Source organism: Chelonia mydas, chromosome 28 (assembly GCF_015237465.2).
Source record: "Chelonia mydas isolate rCheMyd1 chromosome 28, rCheMyd1.pri.v2, whole genome shotgun sequence".
NCBI classification, from domain to species: domain Eukaryota; kingdom Metazoa; phylum Chordata; order Testudines; family Cheloniidae; genus Chelonia; species Chelonia mydas.
Window position 1 is genome coordinate 1,203,210 of NC_051268.2, and position 26,819 is coordinate 1,230,028.

Consider the following 26,819-nt stretch of genomic DNA (forward strand, 5'->3'; position numbering starts at 1 on the left):
GCTCTAACCACTAGACCCCACTTCCCTCCCAGAGCCGGGGAGAGAACCCAGGAATCCTGGCTCACAGCCCCCCCTGCTCTAATCCACCAGCCCCCACTCCCCTTCCAGAACCAGGGAGAGAACCCAGGAGTCCTACGCTGCCCCTCCCATGCCCCCCCACAGGAAGTGGTAGGAATTCCCAGCCCCACGTGACCCCTCTGGAATGTGGTGACGTCACCGAGGGGTCCATTAAAAAAAGTTTTTTGGGAGTTGGAAGAAAAAAAAAAACTTTTCCGGGGAGTTTAGGAGCCGGCGGGATCCGGCGCCTCCGGGACCTTCCCCCTGTCCCCCACCGGGCTAGGGAACCCCCCACCCCACGAGTGGGGCAGTACAGGAGGGGCTGGGACCCCCCCCCCCCGCAACTGGGATTCCCGCATCGGAGCCAGGTAAGAATCGGGTCCCCCCACCCAGCAGGAATTCTCCCCACGTGATCAGAGACACACACCCTCCCCGGCCAGGGACCCTTCCCCACTGAGACCCCCACTCCCTCTCCCAGGGACCCCTCCCCATTGGGAACCCCCTCTCTCTCCCTGGGCTAGGGACCCCACCCCCTTTAGCGCCCCCAGGGCCAGGGTCTCTACGCCAGGACTTTTCCTCCCCCGCCTTCCGCCCCTGGGACACCCCCTCCCCCACGGTTGGAATGGAGGGGGGCTGGGGTTCCCCAAGCTGGGTCCCCCCCCCCCCCACCCTGGAAATCCCCTCCCCAACCAGGGCCAGTGGGGCCGGGTGAGAGTTAAATCCTGCCCCTCCCCTGCCAAATCTAGACAGACCCAAGGCAGGCCCCACTGCCCTCCCACAGCAGGGGAGAGAACCCAGGAGTCCTGGCTCCCAGCCTCCCTGCTCTAACCCACCAGAACCCTCCTCCCCTCCAGGAGCCACAGAAAGAACCCAGGAGTCCTGGCTGCCAGCCCCCCTGCTCTAACCCACTAGCCATCGCTCCCCTCCAGGAGCCACAGAGAGAACCCAGGAGTCCTGGCTCCTAGCCCCCCCGTTCTAACCTCTCTGCACCCCCCCTCCCTCTGCAGGTCCCAGAGATGTCCGGTCCCACCTGGCTTCCCCCAAAGCAGCTGAGCTCCTCGGGGTCTCCCGGCGTCTCGGTCTCGGCTCTGGCACTCGGCAAACCCCAGAAGAAATACGCCCCTGTTCCTGCGCCCCCCAGGCCGGCCCCCCAGGAGCAGAACGGGGGGGGCATGAGCGGGACAGGCTACCAGCCAGCGGGCCCTGGTAAATACCTGGTTTTCCTCTTCCCCCCCCCCCCCCGCCCCCATACCCGAATGGTCTGATCCAGGTTGGGGGCAGGGCTGAGGGGGGGAATCTGGGAGGCGGTGGAGGGGGGAATAGAGAGGGAGGGGGCCTGTAGGTCTGACCCATTGCTGTTTCCCCTCTAGGCAGCCTCACCTCCCGTCCCCTGCCTTCCAGCTTCGGCCCCCCGGCTGACTTGGAGCATCATTACCCATCAGCCCCGGGGGCCAAGGATGAACTGGGGGTGCCCTGGGGTGGCCCCCCCTCTGCTGGATGCGGGTACCACATGCAGGTAGGAGGAGGGAATGGGGCCCCCGGGCACTGGGGGGATGGGACAGGGATTTGGGGTGCTGGTGGAGAGGGGGTGACCTATATCCTATGCAGCCCAGTGCCTTGCCTCCGTGGGACCTTGGAGAAAGCATAAGTTTCCCATAATTCACCTGCCTTGGTCATATGGGGCACGTGGGAAGGCTCCTTCCTGACCATCTCATGCCTTGGAGCATGAGGCTTGATTCCCGTTACCCTGCGGAACTACCTGCCACTAGGACAGCAGCTGGACTGCCTGATCCCAGCTGACAGGCCTGGGCAGTACCTTATAGCCCCCCCCCCCACTCCCCACATCGTAATCCCCTCCCCCTCCTTGTCTGTTTCCTTAGGGGTCTGCCCTAGACCCAGGGCCCCACCGCCCCTCCAGCATCGACGCCCAAATTGACTCGCTCACCAGTATGTTGGCTGATATGGAGAATGCCGGCCCCCAACGCCGGGGGGAGAGGCAGGTAAACCCCCCCACCACCGGAGGGTTCTGGGGGAGGGGGGTTTGACCTGGTGGGTTTTAAATGGCACAGCCTCTCCTGCCCTAATGAGATTTCAGACCCTATAATCACGTCCTTCCAAGTACCTTCTTGCCCCTCTCCTGCCCACTGCATGGCAACTCCAGCGCCTGATATCTCCGGAACCGGTGGACACAGGCTTCCGCATGTGACACCGTTGGAAAGTAGAGACCCTGGGCTTTCCGTTGGTATCACCCGCCCGCATCTCCCTCCCCCGGTTTCCTGGGGATCGGCCACCGAAAATCACATTCCAACCAGAACCTCGGGGGGAGGGAAGTGGAGATGGTTCACGGGACGTCACAGTGGGCCTCCTTTATTGCCCGATCTTTCTTGAGCCGGTGGGCATAGAGATGAGTGCCAGGCACCGTTGGAAAGCTACAAATCCAAGCTTTCCAATGGGGTATGGCAGGTGCTGCTATCCTTCACGGTTCACAAGATATTGATGGTTTCACAGAGTCGCCGTTGGCCTAGCAAGACTTGACGATCAACATGGACGAGTGGGGTTCCTTGGGGAACAATGGGTGTTTCAATGCGTTTAGGGTTGGGGTGGACTTGCAGGCTGGGGGGCTGGTAATATGGGGTACCCCCAAAGCCCCACACCAGCCTACGTCTCCTCTTTCCTCTCCTTTCTTCTCCAGAACTTCGACTCCGTCCCGTACCCGTCGGCCTCTGGCCCCCCGCAGCCCACCCCCCCCAAAATGCCCGGCCCCTACAAGCCGGGCTCCTTCGCCCCCAAGAACTCACCCTATGGTCCATCGCCCCAACCCGCCACCTCAACGGCTTCCTCTGGGCCGTCTCCCCAATATGGGGCAGGCTACCCACGGGCACCGCCCGGGCATAAGCCCTACCCGCAGCCCATGCCCGCGTCCTACACCACGTCGGCCGGGCCGGCCTTCAACGTCCAGGTCAAAGTCGCCCAGCCAGTGCTGGGTTACGGTCAACCGAGGCACCGGGCCGAACAGGCCTACGCACCCCCCTCGCCCCGAGTGGGCCGCGGGGCCCAGTACGCCTTGGAGCCGGGCGCCAGGGGGGAGGAGGGCTGGTATCTGGAGCCGGGGGGTTACGGCAAGAGGCCGGGCAAGGGGGAGTGCTATGGGGCCGGGGGGCTGGCCAAACCGGGGGAGGCGGCTGGGGGTCCGTACCAGGCTGCCGCCAGGACCCCAGGCAAGGAAGAGACGGCGGTGATGGGGAAGGCGCCCCCTGGTGGTGGAGGAGGATACCAGCACCAGGTAATGTGAGAGGGAATGGGCCGGGAGTATGAGGGGGGGCAGGACCCGTGGGTCCTCTGGGAGGGGAGTGGGGGCTGGTGGTTAGAGCGAGGGGGGGCGGGGGCTGGGAGCCAGGACGCCTGGGTTCTCTCCCCAGCTGTGGGAGGGGAGTGGGGGTTGGGGGGTGAGAGCAGCCGGGGCTGGGAGCCCGGACTCCTGGGTTCTCTCTGGCTGGGGATTGTACCATCTCGTGGGGGGGGGCGGGGGGGATCAACGTGAGCGAAGCCTCCAGCCGAGGTCTCCCTCCCCCCAGGCCCCCCCGAGCCGCCCGGAGGAGGAGCTGGACAGACTGACCAGGAAGCTGGTGCATGACATGAACCACCCGCCGGCTGGGGAGTACTTCGGTGAGGGGGGCAGGGAGTGGCGGGGGGGGCTGGGGGGGTACAGGGTGGCGAGTCGGGGGGGTTCGTGCTTGAGGGGCAGGGAGGGGGTTACTGGGGTGGTTGGGGGCATGAGAGGTTGAGGCAGTGGGGGGCTGGGAGAGAGGTGGGTGGGCAGGGAGGTGGGGGGGTCGGCAGGGGGGCTGGAGTGGGCGGGGAGCGGAGAGGTGGGGGAAGGGTCAGTGGAGGAGCTGGGGGGGCCCCGTGTGACACCTCCCCCTCCGCCCCCCTCCCCAGGGCGCTGCGCCCGCTGTGGGGAGAACGTGGTGGGGGACGGGACGGGCTGCGTGGCCATGGACCAGGTCTTCCACGTGCCCTGCTTCACCTGCACCACCTGCCACGCCCGGCTGCGGGGCCAACCCTTCTACGCCATGGAGCGCCGGGCCTACTGCGAGGCCTGCTACGTCGTGAGTGCCGGGCCGCAGGACGCCTGGGTTCTCCCCCGGCTCGGGGAGGGGAGTGGGGGCTGGTGGGCTAGAGCTTGGAGCCAGGACGCCTGGGTTCTCTCCCTGGCTCCAGGAGGGGAGTGGGGGCTGGTGGGTTAGAGCAGCGGGGGCTGGGAGCCAGGACTCCTGGGATCTCTCCCTGGCTCCAGGAGGGCAGTAGGGACTAGTGGCTAGAGCAGGGGGGCTGGGAGCCAGGACTCCTGGGTTCTCTCCCTGGCTCTGGGAGGGGAGTAGGGACTAGTTACTAGAGCAGGGGGGCTGGGAGCCAGGACTCCTGGGTTCTCTCCCCGGCTCCAGGAAGGGAGTGGGGACTAGTGACTAGAGCAGGGGGGGCTGGGAGCGAGGACTCCTGGGTTCTCTCCCCAGCTCTGGGAGGGGAGTGGGGCCTGGTGGGTTAGAGCAGCGGGGGCTGGGAGCCAGGACTCCTGGGTTCTCTCCCTGGCTCCGGGAAGGGAGTGGGGGCTGGTGGTTAGACCTGGGGGGCCCGGACGGGGCTGGCCCCAGGCCCACGGCTCTCCCCTCCCGCCAGGTGACGCTGGAGAAGTGCTCGATGTGCTCCAAGCCCATCCTGGACCGGATCCTGCGGGCCATGGGCAAGGCCTACCACCCCCAGTGCTTCACCTGCGTGGTCTGCCATCACTGCCTGGACGGGGTCCCCTTCACCGTGGACGCCACCAGCCAGGTCCACTGCATCGAGGACTTCCACCGGTACGGCCCCGCCCCCCTGCCCTGTGGCCCCGCCCCCCGGCTCCCCTGACGTCCCTCTTCCCCTCTCTGCGCCCCCCGCAGGAAGTTCGCCCCCCGCTGCTCCGTGTGTGGCAACGCCATCATGCCCGAGCCCGGGCAGGAGGAGACGGTCAGGATCGTGGCCCTGGATCGGAGCTTCCACATTGGGTGCTACAAGTGTGAGGTGGGGGCTGGCAGCCCGGATGCCTGGGTTCTCTCCCCAGCGCTGGGAGCGGGGGCTGGTGGGTTACAGCAGGAGGGGGCTGGGAGCCAGGATGCCTGGGTTCTCTCTACAGCACTGGGAAGGGAGTGGGGGCTGGTGGGTCAGAGCGGCGGGACTGGGAGCCCAGACACCTGGGTTCTCTCCTCGGCTCTGGGAGTGGGGTCTGCTGGTTAGAGCAGGGGGACTGGGAGCCCGGACGCCTGGGTTCTCTCCCCGGCGCTGGGAGGGGAGCGGGGGCTGGTGGGTTAGAGCGGGACTGGGAGCCCGGACACCTGGGTTCTCTCCTCGGCTCTGGGAGTGGGGTCTGCTGGTTAGAGCAGGGGACTGGGAGCCCGGACTCCTGGGTTCTCTCCCCGGCGCTGGGAGGGGAGCGGGGGCTGGTGGGTTAGAGCAGGAGGGACCTGGGAGCCAGGACGCCTGGGTTCTGACGGACTCTCTGTCCCCCCCGCCCCAGGAGTGTGGGCTGCTGCTGTCGTCGGAGGGCGAGGGCCGGGGCTGCTACCCCCTGGACGGGCACATCCTGTGCAAATCGTGCAGCGCCCGGCGCATCCAGGAGCTCTCCTCGAAGATCACCACCGACTGCTGAGGGCTCAGGGTGCCCAGCCCCCCGCTCACCCCCTGGTCTCTGCCCTGGGGGAGGGGCTCTGTCTGCCCCCACTGCCTGCATCTGCTTTAGTATCTGTCGACTTGGGGTCCCCCTCAACCCCGTTCCTCCTATCCCCTATGGGGCAAAGGTCCTGCCTTGTGCCCCCCAGATTCCTGCCCCTGGCTATGTCGGCATCTATTAATATTGGGGGTTCCCCTGCACCATGCTTCTCCCACCATTTTGGGGGGGCAGAACCCCCCACTTCTTGCTGCCCCCCAGCTCCATTGTCTTCTATTAATCCCTCTCTGCCCCCATTTCTCCCTTCACTTTGGGGGACGTTTGCACCCCCAGAGTCCCTGCTCTGCCAATCGCTATTAATTCAGGGTCCCCTCTGCCCCTTGCCTCCCCCCCCAATTCCTGAGCACCCTAAAACCAACCAGGCCCCACGGTCAAGATGCGGGGGTGGCAGCAGAAGGGGGGGTGGAATTAGCCCAGCTCTAATATTGGGGTGAGGGGGGACCCCCCTCCCCAGTTGGTATACACCGGAGGGCAGGGCTTTGTGGCAGGACAGGAAGTGAACCTGTCTCTTCCCCCCCCCCCCCCCCAGCATGTCTCCCCAATATTTCTCACGGGGGGCAGTGGTTATATTTCTCCCCACTCCAGGGGTTCATAGCCCAGCTTGGGGGGAGGGGGGTGCTCAGGATTTGGGATTTCTCCCCTCAATTTCTAGGTCAGTTTGTTTTTTGGAGGGGGGGGGGGACGGGGACTGGCTGCCTCTCCTCCCAAGGAGCCCTGACTCCCCGCCCATTTTGGGGTGGTGGGGGGCCATCGGACCCTGAGCTGGTCTCAGGGGGCAGATGATATCCCATTAACAATCCCCTAGCAGTGCGTGTCAGGATGCCTGGGTTCCATCCCCAGCTCCTGGGAGGGCAGTGGGAGCGGGAGGAGCAGGACTCCTGGGTTCTATCCCTGGCTGGGGGAGGGGTTTCCTTCATCACCATTAACCGTTTCCATTGCATACTTCACCCTCCCTCCCCCTTTCTGGGGCGGGGGGCAGTTGGATTAAAGATTTGTTTTTTTTCACTCTTGGCAATGAAATGTCCTGCTTTCTTTTGTTCGGAGGCGTTACTGGGGTACCCTATGTGGCTCTGGGAGGGGAGTGGGGACTAGGGGTTAGAGCGGGGGGGGGGCTGGGAGCCAGGACTCCCGGGTTCTCTCCCCGGCTGTGGGACGGGAGCGGGGGCTGGCAGTTAGAGATGGAGGGGCTGGGAGCCAGGACTCCTGGGTTTTCTAGATTCCGGTGCCCGGACCGCTGTGATCTGGGCTGCCCTGTACAACCCAGGCCAGGGGCCTGCCCTGAAAAATCACCCCTCGAAGTCACCCCTTAACCTTCTCTGCGTTAAACTAAATGGCTGGTGCTCATAAGGCAGGTTTTCTAATCCTTTAATCCTTCGTGTGGCTCTTTTCCATCTCCCGTGTCCGGGTCTGGCGCCCCGGCCGTCTTGAATTGGGGGCGCCAGACCCGGACACGGGAGTCCAGCCGCGGTCGCGCGAGGGCCAAATTCAGAGTATACATCACCTCTCTGCTTCTCCTACTCCAGATTCCCCCAATTATAAGTCCCAGGAGCGCATTCGCTCTTTTAGCCACAGCGTCGCCCTGGGAGCTTGTGTTCAGCTGCTCCTCCACCATGACGCCCAAATCTCTTTCAGAGTCCCTACTTCCACCCTGTAAGTATGGCCCATGTTTGTTGTTAGTATGATTTTAAAGACCCCCCCCCCCACCACCACCTCCTTACTGTCCTTAACTGTGCTGGCCATGCCTCTTTGTGGCCCTTTTGCTTCCCTTATCAATGTACTACGATTCCTAGTTTCTGATTTCTATTCGGTACAATCAATCTCCCCTTTTCTTCCATTTGTTCCATGTTCATCTTTTTATAGCCGTCACTTTCCCCTCAGAACCAGGTCGGTTTTTGGGGGTTTTTTTGTTTTTGTTTTTAACTTGGCCGGCTTTTTTTCCCTTGAGTGTGGCACCTTACGAAGCATCCTTCCACAATCCCCAAGCCACGGTGGCGTTTTCCTGATCTGATCGGTTTCCTCCCGGCTGATTTGGCTCGGCATGGCTTTCCGCTTGGGGAAACGGGCCTTTTTAAAAGCACCGCGGGCGGGCGTATTAATGCCGGTTTGGATTTAGTTCTCTTCTCAAGGCGTGAGGACTTGTCGCAAAGCGGCAGTTTGTTTTTCGGTCCTACGGTCGGCTCCTCTTCAGCCGTGCGGACGAGATCTTCCGTGTCTTTCCCCGTATCAATGGTCAAATCAAGAATTTGTCATCTCCCCCCCCCCCCCCCCCATCCCCGTCAGCACATTTGTCACCCGGTGTCAGTGGCGAGGTGACTTGAGGGTGCGCTTGGCGCCTGCCCTCTGGCCGACTCGAGCCCACAGAGCCCGGGGTAGAGCCAGTCCCACCCGTCTTTCCCCTGAAGGTGGCCCAACGTCTCACCGAGCCCAAATCCTCCATCCTGTGAGCTGAGCGGGCAGGTCCTGAGGTCCCAGCTGCCTGGCTCAGGGGGGCAGGGAATGGGGCAGGGGCCTGTCCCCTCCAGGGGGCGCCAGCTCCCATCCAGCCCCACGACAGGGATTGGCTGGCTCAGGGGGGCGGGGAATGGGGCAAGGGGCCGCTCCCCTCTAGGGGGCGCTGGCTCCCATCTGGCCCCAGGGCGGGGACTGGCTGGCTCAGGGGGGCGGGGAATGGGGCAAGTACTGGATAGTCTCTCTCGCTTGGTCGCCCCCCCCCCAGGGGTGTGTGTCTGGGTGTGTGGGGGGGGAGGTGTCTGGGTGCAGCCACTGGGACCTTGCGGGAAGTGGGATGCCCCCCCCAGCAAGGCCTGATCGCTCCCCCTTTCAGCTGCCCTCCCCATCCCCTGCCTTCTTCCCATCCTCCCCCCTCCCAGCACCCCCTGCCTGTCCACCCCCTCCCCTGCACCCCCTAGCGGCTCATTGGCTGGGCTGCCCCCCCACTCTCTTTGGGGGGGGGTGTATATAAGAGGCACGGCTGGGGTGGGGGCTGGTCGCACACAAGTTCTGTCTGCTTCCCAGCTTGGTGTCAGGCAGCTGGTTTTGGGGGCGAGCCTCGGCACCATGGGGTCCCCCCTTTTCTTCCTCCTCTTTCTCCTCGCCAGCTCCGCGCTGCGCCCTGGGACCCCCGCTCCTGCCGGCGCCCCCCGGCTCCATGCCCCCCGCCTGGGGAGCCAGGTGAGATGGGGGGTAGGGTATGGTCAGAGTGCCCCTGGGGGGAAGGGGGAACTGGGGGGAGCTGCAGGGATTGGGGGGCTAGGGGGGTCCTGTAGAGATTGAGGAGGGATGGGGGGACTCATGCTGGCGTTTAGGGGGTACTGCAGAGCTTGGGTGTCTATATAGAGTTTAGGGTGCTCCAGGAGGGTGGTTGGGGTACTGTATAGACTGGGGGGCCCAAAGGAGTTTGGAGGTGCTGCATAGATTGGGGGGATGGAGTTTTGTTGCTGTGTAGAAATTGGGGTGCTCTGCAGGGTTGGGGTACTGCATAGTCCGGGGGGCACCTCAGATGTCATGGGGGGGCTGTGATGAAATTCCAGGGCCCTGGGGAAAGTGAGGGGTGTTGCATAGTGGGGGTGCACCCCTGGGGAGTTTGGGGGGTTGGAAGTGTCCTGGGTGTATGGGGGGGGCTGTTCAGAAATTAGGCGTGCACTGGGGGGAGTTTTGGGGTGCACCCCTGGGGATTTTGGGGTGCTGCTGCATAGATTGGGGGTTGGAAGTGTCCTGGGTGTATGGGGGGGCTGTCCAGAAATTAGGGGTGCCCTGGGGGGAGTTTTGGGGTGCCATGGGTCCTCTGCAGAAATTGGGCATGGTTAGATGTTTTTGCATAGAGAGGGGTGTGTGCAGAAATTGGGGTCCCCTGGGGTGACAGGGGGGGCTGCAGAGTTTGAGGAGGTGCCCTGAGGGGCTATAGAGATGGGGGTGCTGTGTAGATTGAGGGTGTCCTGGGAGGGCTACAGAGATGGGGGGCTGCGCGGCCGGGGGGGTGGCATGGATGGGGTGTTGAAGGCAGAGATCCTAAAGAAGGGAGACTGATGCCCAAGGCAGGGGAGGTCAGATGGGGACACCCCGTTTCCTGAGCAGGGTGGACCCTGATGGGAGTCCTGGGGGTGGGCTGGGCAGTCTCCCCTGCCCGCCATTCTCCCAGAAGCCCCCCAACCCAGCCCCTTTAGCTCTCTTCTCCCTCCCAGAACTCGCCCTGGGTATAGAGCTGGGGTCTGCATATCTGAGAACGGGGGGGGGGCTCTGAGCGCTGTTTTGGTTACCCCCCAGTGAGGAGAGAGATTAATTCAGGGAGACTTAGGGGTTACAGGAAGGGGAGGGAAGTGGGGTAGAGCCAGGGATGGGGGGTGAACCAGGACTCCTGGGTTCTCTCCCTGGCTCTGGGAGGGGAGCGGGGGCTGGTGGTTAGAGTGGGGGGGGGGGGGGCTGGGATCCCGGACTCCTGGGTTCTCTCCGTGAGTGGGGTGGTGCCGGGGTGACCCTTGGTCTCTCTTCCCTCCCCCCCCAGGCGCTGTCCCGGGCCGTGGTGCTAAAAGCCGTCTCCGGACTCCTGCGCCCTGAGCTGTCTCCCCAGGATGCGGCCCCCCGCTGGCACCGGCCCCCCGCGACCCCCCGGGAGCGAAAAGCCGGCTGCAAGAGCTTCTACTGGAAAACCCTCACCTCCTGCTAGCCCCGCCCCCTGGGGGTCCCAGCCCCCGAGGGGTGCTCTGCCGCCCCCTCCCTTGGTGCTTAGGGGGGTCCTGCTATGCCACGATCAATTCCCAATAAAACCCGTTTGTGTGTTTCCTCCACCCACGGTCTCTGTGGTCCTGTCTGTTCCCCCCAGGGTGAGCTGCGAGGAGAACCCAGGAGTCCTGGCTCCTAGGCTCCCTGCTCTAACCACTAGCGCCCCCTCCCCTCCCAGAGCTGGGGAGAGAACCCAGGAGTCCTGGCTCCTAGGCTCCCTGCTCTAACCACTAGCGCCCCCTCCCCTCCCAGAGCTGGGGAGAGAACCCAGGAGTCCTGGCTCCTAGGCTCCCTGCTCTAACCACTAGCGCCCCCTCCCCTCCCAGAGCTGGGGAGAGAACCCAGGAGTCCCGGCTCCCAACTCCCCTCCGCTCTAACCACTAGCCCCCCTTCCCCTCCCAGAGCTGGGGAGAGAACCCAGGAGTCCCGGCTCCCAACTCCCCTCCGCTCTAACCACTAGCCCCCCTTCCCCTCCCAGAGCTGGGGAGAGAACCCAGGAGTCCTGGCTCCCAGCCCCACCCCCACCCCCGCTCTCACCACTAGCCCCCCTTCCCCTCCCAGATCCGGGGCGAGAACCCAGGAGTCCTGGCTCCTCTAACCCTGGGAGAGAACCCAGGTGTGGGAGGGGAGTGGGATGTAGGAGCTAGAGTGGGGGGCTGGGAGCCAGGACTCCTGGGTTCTCTCCCCAGCTTTGAGTGGGGTCTCGCGGGGACCTTTATGGAACCAGCTTCGCTCTCTTTCCCCCCGTGGGGAGTGGTCCCCTCACTGCCCCCCCCCTTTCAACGCTCTTGTTTATGGCGCTGGGAGGGTTAACGGGCCTTGGCCCAGCTGGGGGCTCCCCCCCCCCCCCCGCCCCCGCCCTTTCGGCTGTTGATGATTAAACATGATGAGTTTTTCCTTAATTTCTCCCAGCCAGGGGGGTGCGGGGGGGGCACGGTGATGAACTCACAGTCCTTTCCCCCCCCCCCCCCCAGTCTGCCTGCAGCTAAACAGAATAGGAATCTGCGCACTGACATGAGTGGGGGGTCTTTGCCGAAGTGTCCGCCTCCCCGGGACCCCCTAAACCTAACTCAGGGGGCAGGGGCTGGACAGAAGGGAGGGGCCACTCCCAGCGAGGGACCCTTCAATTTACCCCATTCTCTGCAGACAGACCCCCCCCCCGCCACGATGTTGAGTTAGAGCGGGGGGCCTGGGAACCAGGACTCCTGGGTTCTCTCCCGGCTCTGGGAGGGGAGTGGGGGCTCGTGGTGAGAGCAGGGGGGGCTGGGAGCCAGGATTCCTGGGTTCTCTCCCCGGCTCTGGGAGGGGAGTGGGGGCTCGTGGTGAGAGCAGGGGGGGCTGGGAGCCAGGATTCCTGGGTTCTCTCCCCGGCTCTGGGAGGGGAGTGGGGGCTGGTGGGTTAGAGCAGGAGGGGCTGGGAGCCAGGACTCCTGGGTTCTCTCCCTGGCTCAGGGAGGGGAGCGGGGTCGGGTGGGTTAGAGCAGGGGGGGCTGGGAACCAGGATTCCTGGGTTCTCTCCCCGGCTCTGGGAGGGGAGTGGGGGCTGGTGGGTTAGAGCAGGAGGGGCTGGGAGCCAGGACTCCTGGGTTCTCTCCCCAGCTCTGGGAGGGGAGTGGGGTCGGGGCCCCGATCAATAGGCTGGAGAGGGGGCCCTCCCCGGGGCTGGAGAAAGGAAAGCTACGCAGAGGAGAGAGATGAAAGGCCCCCCCCCTTCACCCAGCAATGATGGATCAGAGCTGGCGCCTGTGACCTGCTCACACTGTGCCCCCCCCCCGCCACTGCTAATGGGTCTCCCAGCCACCATCCCTGCAGGGACTGAGTCACACCAGTGACAATGGGGGGGGGGGGGCTGGGAGCCAGGACTCCTGGGTTCTCTCCCCGGCTCTGGGAGGGGAGTGGGGGCAGGTGGTTAGAGCAGGGGGGGCTGGGAACCAGGACTCCTGAGTTCTCTCCCCGGCTCTGGGAGGGGAGTGGGGGCTAGTGGTTAGAGCAGGGGGGGCTGGGAGCCAGGACTCCTGGGTTCTCTCCCTGGCTCTGGGAGGGGAGTGGGGGCTAGTGGTTAGTTTCAGATTCCCCATCACTCACAGGGGGAGCTGACGGCACTCCCGGGAGTGACCGTTGTGTTTCCCCCGCCCGTCCCCCCGCGTTCACACACCATCCAGGGTCCGCGAGGTGGTGAGAGACGACGCCTTCGTCCCAGCCCCAGTCTGGCGCATGTTTATTGGGGTCGCAAGCCGCTTCGTCGCGTCGTCCGGCCCCACCGGCCTGGTGAGGAGTGGAGCCTGTATGGACCCAGAGATTTGACTCACGGGGGGTGGGGGGGACATGGAGGGCACTGGGGAGGGATGGGGGAGATGAAGTGGGGGGGAAGGATGGAAGGAGGGAGGGATGGAGGGAGGGATGGAGGAATGGAAGGAGGGAGGGATGGATGGAGGGCTGTGGGGGATGGAGGGAGGGATGGATGGATGGATGGAGGGCTGTGTGGGATGGAGGGATGGAAGGAGGGAGGGATGGAGGGAGGGATGGAGGAATGGAAGGAGGGAGGGATGGATGGAGGGCTGTGGGGATGGAGGGAGGGATGGATGGATGGAGGGCTATGGGTGATGGAGGGATGGAAGGAGGGAGGGATGGATGGAGGGCTGTGGGGGATGGAGGGAGGGATGGATGGATGGAGGGAGGGCTGTGTGGGATGGAGGGATGGAAGGAGGGCTGTGGGGATGGAGGGAGGGATGGATGGATGGAGGGCTATGGGTGATGGAGGGATGGGTAGATGGAGGGAGGGCTGTGGGGGATGGAGGGATGGAAGGAGGGCTGGATGGATGGAGGGCTGTGTGGGGTGGAGGGATGGAGGGATGGCTGGAGGGCTATGGGGGATGGAGGGATGGAAGGAGGGCTGGATGGATGGAGGGCTGTGTGGGATGGAGGGAGCGATGGAGGGTTGTGGGGGGCAGACGCAGGACACCGTGAGGCTCGGAGGGCTCCAGCTGGTTTAGCTCCATGGCCCCAGCCCGGCTCCCCCTGGCCCCGAATCACTGTCCGTCCCCTGCCAGCCTGCGCAGGGCCTCGGCCCCCAGCTCGAAGCAGTGCCAGTCGCTCGCCTCCGTCTTGTCCTGGGCCCCGAGTTGCCGGTACCACGCCAGGGCCTGGCTGTTCCACGCCGCCACCGTGAACTTCATCTCGGTGCAGCCCCGGGCCAGCACCACCTGCCGCGACGGGGAGGGGCGGGTCACCGCATGGGGGAGGAGACTGGGGGGGCTGGCTCTGGGTCAGAGGGAAGGCGCATCCATGCATGGACTAATCCCACCAACCTAATCCAGTCCCAGATAATCCTAATCCAGACCAGAATGTAAATTTTCTCATAATCCAGTCCCTCCTAATCCTAATCCACATCGATCTAATCCTGATACAGACCAGCATGGGTGATTTCTCCTAATCCAGCACTGTCTAGTCCTAATCCAGACCCTCCTAATCCAAATCCAATCTAACCCTAATCCTAATACAGGTGTCCCAAATCCTACACTCAACCTGTCCTAGTTGATTCTGCCCTCTAATCCTAATCCAGACTCATTGTCTCCTTACCCTAATCCAGATTCAACCATCTAAACCTAATCCTCACTTGCCCTTTAACCCTAATCCAGATTCCACCCTCTCCACTTTATCCAGATTCCCCCAGCTAACACTAGCCTTAATCCACTCTCCTCTTAATCCACTCTCTATCCCTTATACCAATCCAGATTAGTTTCTTACTGAGCCCTGTCATCCAAATCACGCCTACAGCTTGTGACGAAATTGGGGATTTTTGGAGCGCCTCAGTTTAACAAGGTGGTGAGAGAGGGTATGTGGTTGCCGGGACCTCCAGACAACAGCCTGGAGATGGGGGTTGCTAGGCCCGAGGACCTGGAGAGTTTCCTGTGTTGGGTTCAGACGCTCAATAAACCCTCCTGTTTTTCGGTGGCTGGGAGTCGCTCTGGTCTAGAGAACAGGGGGTCACCATTCCCTCTGGGAGTGGAGTCCCCGGGGGTCCAGAGTGAGGGGACTCCCTGGGGTGGCCCACAGCGAGAGACAAGGCATGCTATGGCTCGGAGAGGTGGCACCCCTGAGAGAGAGTGGCGCCCCGAGAAGGGCTGTCGCCCTGAAGGGGTCCCCCGCAGGGACCGCACGGGGCCAAGAGTGGGCATGAGTCCATGACACGGCTATATAAATATATTCCGAACCCAGGGTTCCTTTATCTAACTAGTCATAATCCAATCAAGAAAACAAATCACATCCTAATATTAATCCACACTGTGTTTATCTAAACGTAAGCCCAATTCTAATTCAGACCATTTTATTTAACCCGACATTATCTAGCCCAAATCCCAAACCAGACTTCTCACTCTATCCGCAGTCTACCCCTAACACCAATCCAGACTGCTTAATCTATCCATGGTCCGACTCTGATCCCAATCCAGACTCCACAATCTATCACAATCCAGAGTGTTTAATCTATTCCCATTCAACCCCTAATCCCGATCCAGATGGTTTAATCTATCCCCAATCTACCCCTAATCCCAACCCTGACTGATTAATCTATCACCAATCAACCCCTAATCCCAATCCAGATTGACTAATCCATCCCTAATCTACCCTCAATCCCAAACCGGAATGATTAATCTCTCCCCAACCTATCCTCAATCCCAAACCAGACTGATTAATCTAACCCCAACCTACCCCTAAACACAATCCACAGTGTTTAATCTATCCCTAATCTGCCCCTAATCCCAACCCAGGCTCTTTAATATATCACCAATCTACCCCTAATACAAATACTGACTGCTTAATCTACACCAGTCTGCCCCTAATCCAAATCCATACCACTTAATCTATCCCCAACCTACCTTCAATCCCAATCCAGACTTCTTAATCTACACCAATACAGGGTAACTCTATTTGCCCCTAATCCCAATCCAGACATATTAATCCATCCCAGACTCCCCTAATCCAGCTCTACTGAGAGTGAAACCTTGAAAGCATGTCCCACGGGGCCCACTGCTGACCCCAGTGTGGGGCCGCCCCACCCCCTCTGGGATGGGGTGGGTGGGGTGAAGGAGAAGGGGGCGGGGTTTGTGCCTGATCACCTGACACTCCAGCCCAAATCCCGTGTGCCAATCCCCTCCCCTCATTGGGGTTGGCTGGGGGGAGAACCTGGGGGGTGGGGTAGAGGGAGAGGGGGTAAAATCTTACCTTAGCCATTTCACTCAGCAGCTTCTTCCCGATCCCCCGGCCTAGGGAGCCAAAGAACGGCAAAGGGGGGTTACAGCTCGTTTGGGTCCAGATGGGCACTGCCCTCCCCCCCACAATTAGCATCCATAGTCTCCTCCCCTTCTCTCCCCCGCAAAACCGGGGTGAATGAGAGGGGAACCAGCCCTGTGAACACCCGCGGAGTGACTCCGGATTGACTCTGGATTGAGCGAGAGGGAAACTGGACCTGTGAACGCCAGTAGAGTGACTCCGGATTGACTCTGGATTGAGCGAGAGGGAAACTGGACCTGTGAACGCCAGTGGAGTGACTCCGGATTGACAGCGTTAGTTCACATTAAGAGGACACAGCTATCATAGAAGATCTGGGTTGGAAGGGACCTCAGGAGGTGTCTAGTCCAAGCCCCTGCTCAAAGCAGGACGAATCCCCAACTAAATCAACCCAGCCAGGGCTTTGTCAAGCTGGGCCTTAAAAACCTATAAGGATGGAGATTCCACCACCTCCCTAGGGAACCCATTCCAGTGCTTCCTCACCCTCCTCATGAAATAGTGTTTCCTAATATCCAACCTAGACCTCCCCCACTGCAACGTGAGACCATTACTCCTCATTCTGTCATCTGCCACCACTGAGAACAGCCGAGCTCCATCCTCTTTGGGACCCCCTTCAGGTAGTTGAAGGCTGCGATCAAATCCCCCCTCACTCTTCTCTTCTGCAGACTAAACAACCCCAGTTCCCTCAGCCTCTCCTCGTAAGTCATGTGTTCCAGTCCCCTAATCATTTTCGTTGCCCTCCGCTTGCCGCTTTCCAGTTTTTCCACATCCTTCTTGTCATATGGGACCCCAAACTGGACACAGTACTCCAGATGAGGCCTCACCAGTGTCAAATAGAGGGGAACGATCACGTCCCTCGATCTGCTGGCAATGCCCCTACTTATACATCCCAAAATGCCATTGGCCTTGGCAACAAGGGCACACTGCTGACTCATATCCAGCTTCTCGTCCACTGTCACCCCTAGGTCCTTTTCTGCCGAACTGCTGCCAAGCCATTCGGTCCCTAGTCTGTAGCGGTGCCGGGGATTCTTCCGTCCTAAGGGCAGGACTCTGCACTTGTCCTTGTTGAACCTCATCCGATTTCTTTTGGCCCAATCCTCCAATTTGTCTAGGTCCCTCTGTATCCTATCCCTGCCCTCCAGCGTATCTACCACTCCTCCCAGTTTAGTGTCATCCGCAAATTTGCTGAGGGTGCAATCCACACCATCATCCAGATCATTAATGAAGATATAGAACAAAACCGGCCCCAGGACCGACCCTTGGGGCACTCCGCTTGATACCAGCTGCCAACTAGACATGGAGCCATTCATCACTCCCCATTGAGCCCGATGATCTAGCCAACTTTCTACCCACCGTACAGTCCATTCATCTAGCCCAGACTTCTTTAACTGGGAGACGTCATATTCCCCCCCGCTTTGTTTTCCACATCCCTGTTGCCTGGCTTGTTAATCATTGACAGACTCGGCGGTGCAGATTATCGCCATGATCTGAACAGACGGGGTGGAGCCTTCTGGGGCCGTCATCCTGAGCAGGCGGCCTTGACCCTTGGCTGAGCAATCCTGGCTTCTGGAACAAACAGTTACAAAGCTCACCGGCTGAAATTCTTCCTTCTCTCTTGACTGCAAAGTTGATTCCTGCTGTTCACTCCACTCCAGAGTCAATCAGGAGTCACTCTGGAGTCAATCAGGAGTCACTCCACTGGAGTCACACTGGGGCTGATTTTGCCTCTCACTCCCCCTGCTCCCCATCCTCTCCCCCGTGGCTCATTCCCCAAAGGAAGCAGCATGGCACCCTACCTCTGAACTCAGAGACCACATATAGATTCTCCAAGTAGACAATGCGGCCGGTGTTCACACTGTAGCCAAAGAAGAATAAGGCGTAGCCGATTAGGTGACCTGGGGGAGAGAGAGGGATCAAACAGGGGCCAGCCACTGTGGGGTAGGGATGGACTTGGGGGAGGGGGGGGTACCACACAGGAGCTGGGGTCCAGGTCCGGATCCAGCGAGAGGCGGGGTTGGACCTGGTTTAAGATGTGGATAAAGCCGCAGAGTCAGAACTACTCTGGGTTCACACCAGCTCAGGATCCAGATCGCTGGCTCCAATGGAGTGACTCTTGATTGACCCCGGAGCAATTGAGACAGGAATTGGCCCCATTGACTCCACTGGAGTGACTTCTGATAGACACAGAGTGAGCGAGAGGGGAATCGGACCTATTGACTCCAGCCTGACAACGGAGTGAGCAAGAGGGGAAATGGCCATGTGCACTCCAGTAGAGTGACTCCTGATTGACACCGGAGTGACTCCTGATTGACACCGGAGCGAGGATTATGAATTTACGTACCTTGCTTGTCTTCTTGCTCCGGGGCCAGTTCTGCTACGAGACATTGGTAGAAGGGGTCCCCTCCAAACCCGTCAGCCCTCAACACTACAGGGAGAAATGGAGCAGACAGACAACAGGTGTGGGGAGGAGTTTGGGGTGCTAGTGGGAAGGATTGGGGGAGGGTCAGGGATGAGATTGGGGAAAACTGGGAGTTCGGGGGAAGTTTGGGGGGGAAGGCCAGAAGGGGGCCAGAGGGGTGAATTTGGGGGAGGTTTCCAGGGACGGTTGGGAGGTCAAAGTGAGTTGGGGGGATCAGGCTGAGTTTGGGGGTGTCCCCTCCCCACACGCAGCCCCCCATTGTCTGGCTCACCCTGGGAGTTGATTGTCACCTCGTCCAGCAGGTTATGATATTCGGCAATCTCCTGGGGGGAACAAACAGAGTCAGTGACCCCGGGAACGAGCAAGATTCAGGGTGGGTGGGGGAAACCCCAACACTGTGGGGCTAGATAGACGCACTGTGGGGTGTTGTCTGGGGATGGAGAGATAAGATTAGCCATGTAGGAACGGACGGATGGGGCAAGGCATTGATGAATTAACAGAGCACGGATTGTTCTCCGCCTCTGGGGAAACTGAGGCACAGAACATTTCCGGGGGGGCAAAGTCACTCAGGAAGGGAACCCCGGCTTCCTGATGCCCCCAGCAGCCCCCAGCCGGCCCCTGCCCCACGGCAGCTCACGCGGATCATGCCCATGATGTGGTCGCAGTCGGTGCTCTGGGCCGGGCGGACGACGCACTCCATGGCCACCCGGGGCCGGCGGGCGATGGGGCTGGGTGTGGCCTTCCAGCCTGCCACCTGCGATCTATATAGCGCAGGGATTTACAGCCGTCCACGCCCTCCCCCCCCCCGCCCGCTCCCCAGCTGGGCGGGATCTGGCTGCCGAGCTGGATCTGGGCGGTGCTGGGGGGGGGAATTCCCAAGTCTGGGAAGCCGGCGGCTCGGATCAAACCACACGCTGGGGGATGGGAAGACAAGCGAGCTGGGCACCGTGCCAGGGGTGAAAGATCCCGTGTGACCCCTTATTTCCGCCCCCCGCCGCCGGGTCCTGATAAGCCACTGGTAGCTGGGGTGGTAACGAGGGCACCCCCCGCACCCCACCGGGGAATCAGAGCTCTGAGAGCTACCTCCGGCCTGTGGATAATTCCCACTGGGGTGGGGGTGTCCCAGCCACGCCCTGTTCTAAGCACCAGCCCCCACTCCCCTCCCAGAGTCAGGGAGAGAACCCAGGAGTCCTGGCTCCCAGCCCCCCCGCACACACTATTGTCGCTCTGGGTGGGTAGTGGAGGCTGGTGGGTTAGAGCTGGGGGGGGGGGGGGGGCTGGGAGCCAGGACTCCTGGGTTCTCTCCCCAGTTTTGAGTGGGGTTTCGCGGGGCCCTTTATGGAACCAGCTTTGCTCTCTCCCCCCCGTGACGAAGTGGGCATGTTCTTAATGGTTTCTCTGAAGACGGGGTGAGTGCCTCAGTTTCCCCTAGGCAGTTCTTAAGTATCTAGGTGGCGGGATAAGGGTATATGATCGTCGCAGAGCCCTAGAGGGCAGGTGTGTGCAGGGGTCTGCACAGAAAACGGCCGACACCCTGTCTCCTGGCAAGTGATGGCCTGGGCCCTTCCCCCCTGCAAGGTGAGAGCTAAAGGGTTGGAGAACAAAGGAATCCGGTGCCCTCCTGGCCGGGGGAGACGGCTGGAGAGAGCTGGGGTGGAGAGCGGGCTGGGGAAACGGAGGAAGGGCCAGATGGGGCTCTGGCCTCTCTGCCCCCCGGAAGATGGACCTGAGGGGTCCCGTTCTCTGCACCTACAAGCTCTGTTTTAGACCATGTCCCTGTCGTCTAATAAACCTTCTGTTTTCCTGGCTGGCTGAGACTCATTTCTGACTGCGGAGTTGGGGGGTATTCGGATATAGCTATTCAGGCCTGTCGGTAAAGGCCTGTACGCTAAGAATTTAGGCGTGTTCTTATCACTTGGCTAGTTAGGGGTATAAAAGGAAGAATCAAAATCACGGTCTGCCGGTGTAAGGGCCTTCTCTTACCGTGACAGTCTGAGGCCCTAAGATCTTTGGCTAAGCGACCGGTCACCTCCTCACATCCCGAACTAGTCACATTGAAAGAAGGTCCTATTGGGCCGTGAGGAATACGCTCCTGTCCTGGTAATGCCCATCGCCTCCAGAGAAAGGGAAGTGCCTCGAAGATGTAAAAGGAAACTTAGGTTTGATAGCATCCTGCCTGCCAAGAACTCCCTTGTCAATAGCTGAGATGTGAAATCCCCACTTCGGTATTGTTTTGTCATTATAGTCCCCACTTTGCCACTGTTTGTCGGCATCATCTCTGTCTGGTTCTGTGATTGGTCCTGTCTGCTGTATAATTAATTTTGCTGGGTGTGAAGTAATTAAGGCGGTAGGATATAATTGGTTACATAATCATGTTACAATTCATAGAATATCAGGGTTAGAAGAGACCTCAGGAGGTCATCTAGTCCAACCCCCTGCTCAATGCAGGACCAATCCCCAATTTTTGCCCCAGATCCCTAAATGGCCCCCTCAAGGATTGAACTCACAACCCTGGGTTTAGCAGGCCAATGCTCAAACCACTGAGCTAGTTAGTTAAATTGGTTAGTTAAATTTCAGGAAAATGATTGGTTAAGGTATAGCTAAGCAGAACTCAAGTTTTACTATACAGTCTGCAGTCATTCAGGAAGTGGGGAGGGTGGGAAATGGGGACAGGGAATGGGGAAATTGGAATCACGTTTTGCTAAAGGGGGAAATGGGGACAGGGAAGGGGGGTGGGGAAATTGGACTCATGTTTTGCTAAGGGGGGGAATGGGAACAGGGACACAGGTGTAAGACTCTGTGCTGTCAGAGCTGGGAAGGGGGACACTAAGGAAGGAAACTGGAACCATCCTTGCTGGAAGTTCACCCCAATAAACATGGAATTGTTTGCACCTTGGGGATTGTTGACTTGGGGGATTGTTGCTCTCTGTTCATGAGAGAAGGACCAGGGAAGTAAGTGGGTGAAGGAATAAGCGCCCCAACAGGGGGGCAGGACCCTCTGGCTTCCCCAGGACTCTGCCTGGGCAGACTCGCTGTGGGAAGCGCACGGAGGGGCAGAGGAGGCTGAATGCTCCGAGGTCAGACCCAGGAAGGTGGAAGCTGTGTGAGCTGTGTGTCCTGGAGACAGTCTGCTCACAGAGAGGAGACTTCCCCAGAGTCCTGCCTGGCTTCATGGGGAGCAGTTCCAGAGCATCGCCCGGGGACTCCGTGACAACTGGTGGCAGCGGTGGGATGTACTGCACCCCATGGACCGAGCATCCGGCAGTAAGCAACTGGGGAGCAGTAAAAAGAAGGGGGGCTAATGAGGACCAGGCGTGCTGAAGGCTCAGAGTGGGGCGGTTTCAGGGGGCAAAGGAGCTACGCTTAACCCCTGGGAGTGTGTGACCAGCGAGAAGGACTGTTGCAATAATGGGGTCCCCCTGGGGACTGCGATGAACAGTCTCAGGGGCGGGGGAGCCTGCCGCTCGACCCTGGCAAAGAGGGGGTGACCTGGAGAAGGGCTGGCACACGAGGGGTTCTCCCTGGAAACCGTGGGGAGCTGAGAGCGCACAGGCCTGTGAGTCCACAGCAACTCGGGAAGAGCGGAGTGATGGTCTGTCACTGTCTCCTGAAGAAGGACATTGTAACCCGGTGCAGAAAGAGAGGGTTACACATTGGAAAGTTCACCAAAGCACAGTTCATCGTGCAGCTGGAGGAGGAGGACCGCTCTAAGGAACAGATTCCTGACCCCAAATGGGGCTATGGCAGGATCTGGGAGCAGCTGGAGTGGGAGCCAGGCATCCCCAAGACTCCTGTCCCCGACCAGACGAGGGTCTTCACGATCGGGTTCCCCATCGGGGGATCGGAGACGGACGGGATTGGAGCGGAGTCCGAGAGAGCAAGAGGACTGAGAGAGACAGCGAGAGCCCGAGAAAGAGCTGCAGAGGCAGCAGCAGCATGAACTGGGGGTGGTGGAGCGGAGAGGCCCAGGGGACCTCCCAGGGGTGAGTGGGGATAGACCCCGGGGGGCCAGTTCCGCAGGGAACCTCGAGACTAAATTGCTGCCCCTGGTTAAGGACGGGGGGGGGATGTGGATGCCACCTCACTGCCTTTGAGCAGGCTGGAGATTTGAATCAGGGGGACCCTGCGGAAAAGCCCCGGTGTCTCGCTCCCTTGCTGGGTCCCAAGGCCATAGACTCCGTCAGCCAGATGGGTGGGGAGGTGGACAGGCTCCCACTCCTGGTCCCAACCTATATGTCTGTGTGGAGTTTCCTGGGGTCAGGCCCCTCAGACCCCCAGTGGGAGCGGAAGGTGATGGTCAATGGGGAGACATTCCTGGGGTGGCGAGATCCTGGGACAGAGAGAACTGTTGTCAGGCCCTGGGTGGTGCAGCCTCAGATGCTGAGGGGCTGTGTGAGCTGGGTGAGGGTCCCAGGGACGAAGCCCCTCACCCTGCCTATGGCCCAGATCCCTGTGCAGACCCAGGAGGGCTGGGCTGGCTGGTCGTTGGGGTTCTCCAGGATATCGACTGCGAGACCCTGTTGTCGGGTGACTGTGTCTCTTCGGGACAGGATCCAGGCCCTGCTCCTGTAACGGCCGAGGGTTTGAATTTGAATCCAGGGAACCAATGAGCTGAGATGGAAATGGTCAGTGAAAACGCAGATGACCTGGCTGGCAGGGGGGAGAAGCTGAGGGAACGTGCTGGCCGCAGCGCTGCAAAGCCCCTTGGGGAAGGCTGCAGGGACAGATCCCCGTGGGAGAAGGGGTTCCTGTACCGGGAAGGGGCTCCCCAAGGGGAAGCAGAACTGTGGGGGATCAGGAGGCGGCTGACGGTGCCCCAGAAGTATCGCCTCCGGCTATCGTACCTGGCCCGTGATGTCCCTCTCTCGGGACACCAGGGGATCCAGAGAACTTTGGGTCCGGCGATCTCGGCCTGACGGTGGGGAAGTCCCGGGATAAGGGTGAAGCCCCCTTGAGACTCCTGCCCATCATAAAGGACCCTTTCCAGAAGGTGGCTGTGGACACAGTGGGGCCCCTCAGCCAGGAAATACGTCCTGGTGGTGATGGATCTCGCGATCCAGAGGTGGGGGCTCTGTCCTCCACCGAGGCAGACACCGTGGCAGGGGGTCCCCAGCGAGGTCCTTACAGACCAGAGGTCCACTGTCCTGTCAGCCCTGCTCTGGGGCTGGTGGGAGAAATGGGGGGTCTGGCCCAGCTGGGCCTCTGCAGATCACCCTCAGTCCAACGGGCTGGTGGAGAGAGTTTGATGATGCTGAGGATTTATCCGCAGGACGGGGACAAGGACCTGCCCCATCTGCGATTCGGGAAGTGCCCCAGGAATCCACCAGGTTCTTCCCTTTGGAGCTGCTGTATGGGACGAGAGTGAGGGAACCTGATAAGGGACGATTGGGAGGAGAAGGGGGAAGACCCCCGGGGGGATCTCTTCCCTGAAGTGGGAACCAGTCCTCCCATCAGGTGTCCCCCGTTCAGAGTCACTGGGAAAACAGCCCAGAGCCTGGAGAGAGAGGTCAAGGACAGGCTGGCTTTAGAGGTGATCCAGCCGTCCAACAGCCCATGGGCCTCACCCGTGGGGCTGGTCCCCAAGAAAGACGGGTCGATCCGATTCTGTGGGGACTATCAGAAGCTTAATGCCATCACCGTGTCCGATGCCTACCCCAGGCCTAGGCCCGGTGAGATTCTAGACGAGCTGAGGGGGGTGGAGAACTTGGCCCTGGCGTCCATTGAGGACATCTGGGTCCTTAGCCAGACCTGGGAGGAACATGTGTCCCCGGTGAAGAGGGCTGGGCTGCCCCAAGGAGGCAGAACCGAGGGTAAAAGCTGGAAGGTGCAAGGTGGGGATTGCAGAGGTGTCATACCTGGGCCACAAGGTGGGGAGCGGCTGCCAAAGCCCAGAGCTGGCCAAGGTCAAGATGGGGGCTCGTCACCCAGACAGCCCGAATCGCAGCCCTCCAGACTGGAGCGCTGGGAGAAGACCCGATCTGAGTTTGAACCCCAGGGGTTTTGGGGTGGCAAAAGGGCACGGGCCGCATAAACCTCCCCACGTGCCGCCTGCGAGTGCCATCGGGCACGCCCGACCTAAGGGAGGGCGTGAAACAGGAAGGGCCTGGTGTAACTCCCACCAAGGAACGGGAGAGATGCTGGGGCATCCATGGTGGGTTTGAACTTCCCCAGGTCACCGGCTGAAGTGACCCCGCTCAGTTCGGTCTCGAAGGGGGGAGAGATGTGACGAAGTGGGGCTGTTCTTAATGTTTCCTCTGAATACTCTAGGGGTGCCTCAGTTTCCCCCTAGGCACCTCTTAAGTCTCTAGGTGGTGGGATAAGGGGGTGTGATTGTTGCAGAGCCCTAGAGGGTGAGTGTGAAGCTCCTTTTGGACCGTGTCCCTGTCGTCTAATAAGCCTTCTGTTTTACTGGCCAGCTGAGAGTCACGTCTGACTGCGGAGTTGGGGGGCAGGGCCCCCCAAGGAGCCCCACCCGGGCAGACAGCAGGGCAGGGGAGGCTGGATGCTCCGAGGTCAGCCCCAGGAAGGTGGAAGCTGGGGAAGCATCTTGCCCCGGGGACAGTCGGCGCCGAGAGCAGAGGGTCCCCACAGTCCTACCTGGCTTTGTAGGGAGCAGTTCCAGAGCATGGCCCGGGCACGCCGTGACACCCCCCCGTGGCGGGTGACCCCTCACTGCCCCCCCCTTTCAACACGCTCGATTCTGGTGCTGGGAGGGTTAACGGGCCTTGGCCCAGCCAGGGGCGCCCCCCACCCCCACTGACCTTTCAGCTGTTGACTATTAAACATGATGAGTTTTTCCTTAATTTCTCCCAGCAGGGCGGTCCTTGGAGGGGGGGGGGGGGCAGGGTGATGAAGTCACATCCCTTCCCCCCCCCCCGCCAGTCTGTCTGCAGCTGAACAGAACAGGAATCCGCGCACTGATGAGCGGGGGTCTTTGCTGAAGTGTCCTCCGGGACCCGCCCTGGGAGGGGAGTGGGGTCTAGTGGTTAGAACAGGGGTCTGGGAGCCAGGACTCCTGGGTTCTCTCTCCGGCTCCGGGAGGGGAGTGGGGTCTAGTGGTTAGAACAGGGGTCTGGGAGCCAGCACTCCTGGGTTCTCTCCCCGGCTCCGGGAGGGGAATGGGGTCTAGTGGTTAGAACAGGGGTCTGGGAGCCAGGACTCCTGGGTTCTCTCCTCGGCTCTGGGACGGAAATGGGGTAGGGGCCCCGATCAGTACGCTGGAGAGGGGGCCCTCCCCGGCACTAGAGAAAGGAAAAGGTGTGCAGAGGAGAGAGATGCAAGGCCCGCCCTTCACCCTTCCCCCCCCACCCCCCCAGTGGTGACGGATCAGAGCTGGCACCTGTGACCTGCTCACACCAGAAGCTGGAGAGATGCTGCAGGCAGGGGGGCTGCAGACTCCCCCCGCCAGGCTGTCAGAGCTCAGCACCAGCTCTGCCCCCCCACCACTGCTCCCACCGCCCCCCACTGCTAATGGGTCTCCCAGCCACCATCCCTGCAGGGACTGCGTCACACCAGCGACAATGGGACGGGGGGGCTGGGAGCCAGGACTCCTGGGTTCTCTCCCCGGCTCTGGGAGGGGAGTGGGGGCTAGTGGTTAGAGCAGGGGGGGACTCGGAGCTAGGACTCCTGGGTTCTCTCCCCGGCTCTGGGAGGGGAGTGGGGGCTAGTGGTTCGTTTCAGGTTCCCCATCTCTCACACGGGGGAGCTGACGACACTCCCAGGGGTGCCCATGGTCGTCCCCCCGTCTGCGTTCGCACACCGCCCAGGGTCCCGGCGCTGCGAGGTGCTGAGACAAGAGGCCTTCGTCCCAGCCCCAGTCTGGCCCGTGTTTATTGGTGTCGGCAGCCACTTCGTCGCCTGGTTGTACTGGGGCTGGAGGGCGGGGTGTGGAGGGATGGAGGGCGCTTGGGAGAGATAGATGGATGGTTGGAGGAAGGGCTGTGTGGGGTGGATGGAGGGAGGGAGGGAGGAAGGGAGGGATACGGGAGATGGATGGATGGAGGAAGGGCTGTGTGGGATGGAGGAAGGGCTGTGTGGGATGGATGGATGGATGGAGGGAGGGAGGGATATCGGAGATGGCTGGACAGAGGAAGGGCTGTGTGGGATGGATGGATGGATGGATGGAGGGAGGGATGAATGGATGGAGGAAGGATGGGCTGTGGGGGATGGATGGAGGGCTGTAGGGGAAGGAGGAATGGATAGATGGATGGAGGGCTGTGGGGGATAGAAGGAGGGATGGATGGATGGAGGGCTGTGTGGGATGGAGGGATGGATAGATGGATGGAAGGAGGGATGGATGGATGGAGGGCTGTGCGGGATGGAAGAATGGAAGGAGGGATGGATGGAGGGCTATAGGGGAAGGAGGGATGGATAGATGGATGGAGGGCTGTGTGGGATGGAAGGAAGGATGGAGGGCTGTGTGGGATGGAAGGAGGGATGGAAGGAGGGAGGGATGGAGGGCTGTGTGGGATGGAAGGAGGGATGGATGGATGGATGGAGGGCTATAGGGGATGGAGGGATGGAAGGAGGGATGGAGGGCTGTGTGGGATGGAAGGAGGGATGGAAGGAGGGAGG

At 61.0% G+C, this 26,819-nt stretch overlaps 2 protein-coding genes across 3 annotated transcripts; one reads left to right on the plus strand and one right to left on the minus strand.

The window, feature by feature from the left end:
* The first annotated feature begins 196 nt into the window (after positions 1–196).
* TRIP6 (thyroid hormone receptor interactor 6) lies at positions 197–9,251 on the plus strand. 2 transcript variants are annotated; one of them, XR_006287712.1, is made up of 11 exons: positions 210–425; positions 1,065–1,263; positions 1,428–1,573; positions 1,938–2,057; positions 2,750–3,340; positions 3,633–3,723; positions 3,997–4,166; positions 4,735–4,913; positions 4,995–5,115; positions 5,609–6,350; positions 9,248–9,251. XR_006287712.1 is itself a non-coding variant. In XM_037887249.2 (10 exons), exons 2-10 carry the CDS (start codon positions 1,074–1,076, stop codon positions 5,738–5,740), a joined length of 1,740 nt encoding a protein of 579 aa, XP_037743177.1. In that variant the 5' UTR covers positions 197–425; positions 1,065–1,073; the 3' UTR covers positions 5,741–6,823. The 2 variants fall into 2 exon arrangements, 1 of the variants encoding a protein (XP_037743177.1); XM_037887249.2 differs by lacking the exon at positions 9,248–9,251 and having other exon boundaries at positions 197–425; positions 5,609–6,823.
* Positions 9,252–13,388: 4,137 nt separating this feature from the next.
* Positions 13,389–19,023, minus strand: LOC102934752 (thialysine N-epsilon-acetyltransferase). Its single transcript, XM_037887252.2, has 6 exons — positions 18,883–19,023; positions 18,517–18,568; positions 18,168–18,251; positions 17,623–17,721; positions 15,761–15,801; positions 13,389–13,740 (listed from the first exon to the last, which is right to left on the minus strand). The coding sequence occupies exons 1-6, from the start codon at positions 18,943–18,945 to the stop codon at positions 13,567–13,569; spliced, it is 513 nt and encodes a 170-aa protein (XP_037743180.1). The 5' UTR covers positions 18,946–19,023; the 3' UTR covers positions 13,389–13,566.
* Between the last annotated feature and the right edge of the window lie 7,796 nt (positions 19,024–26,819).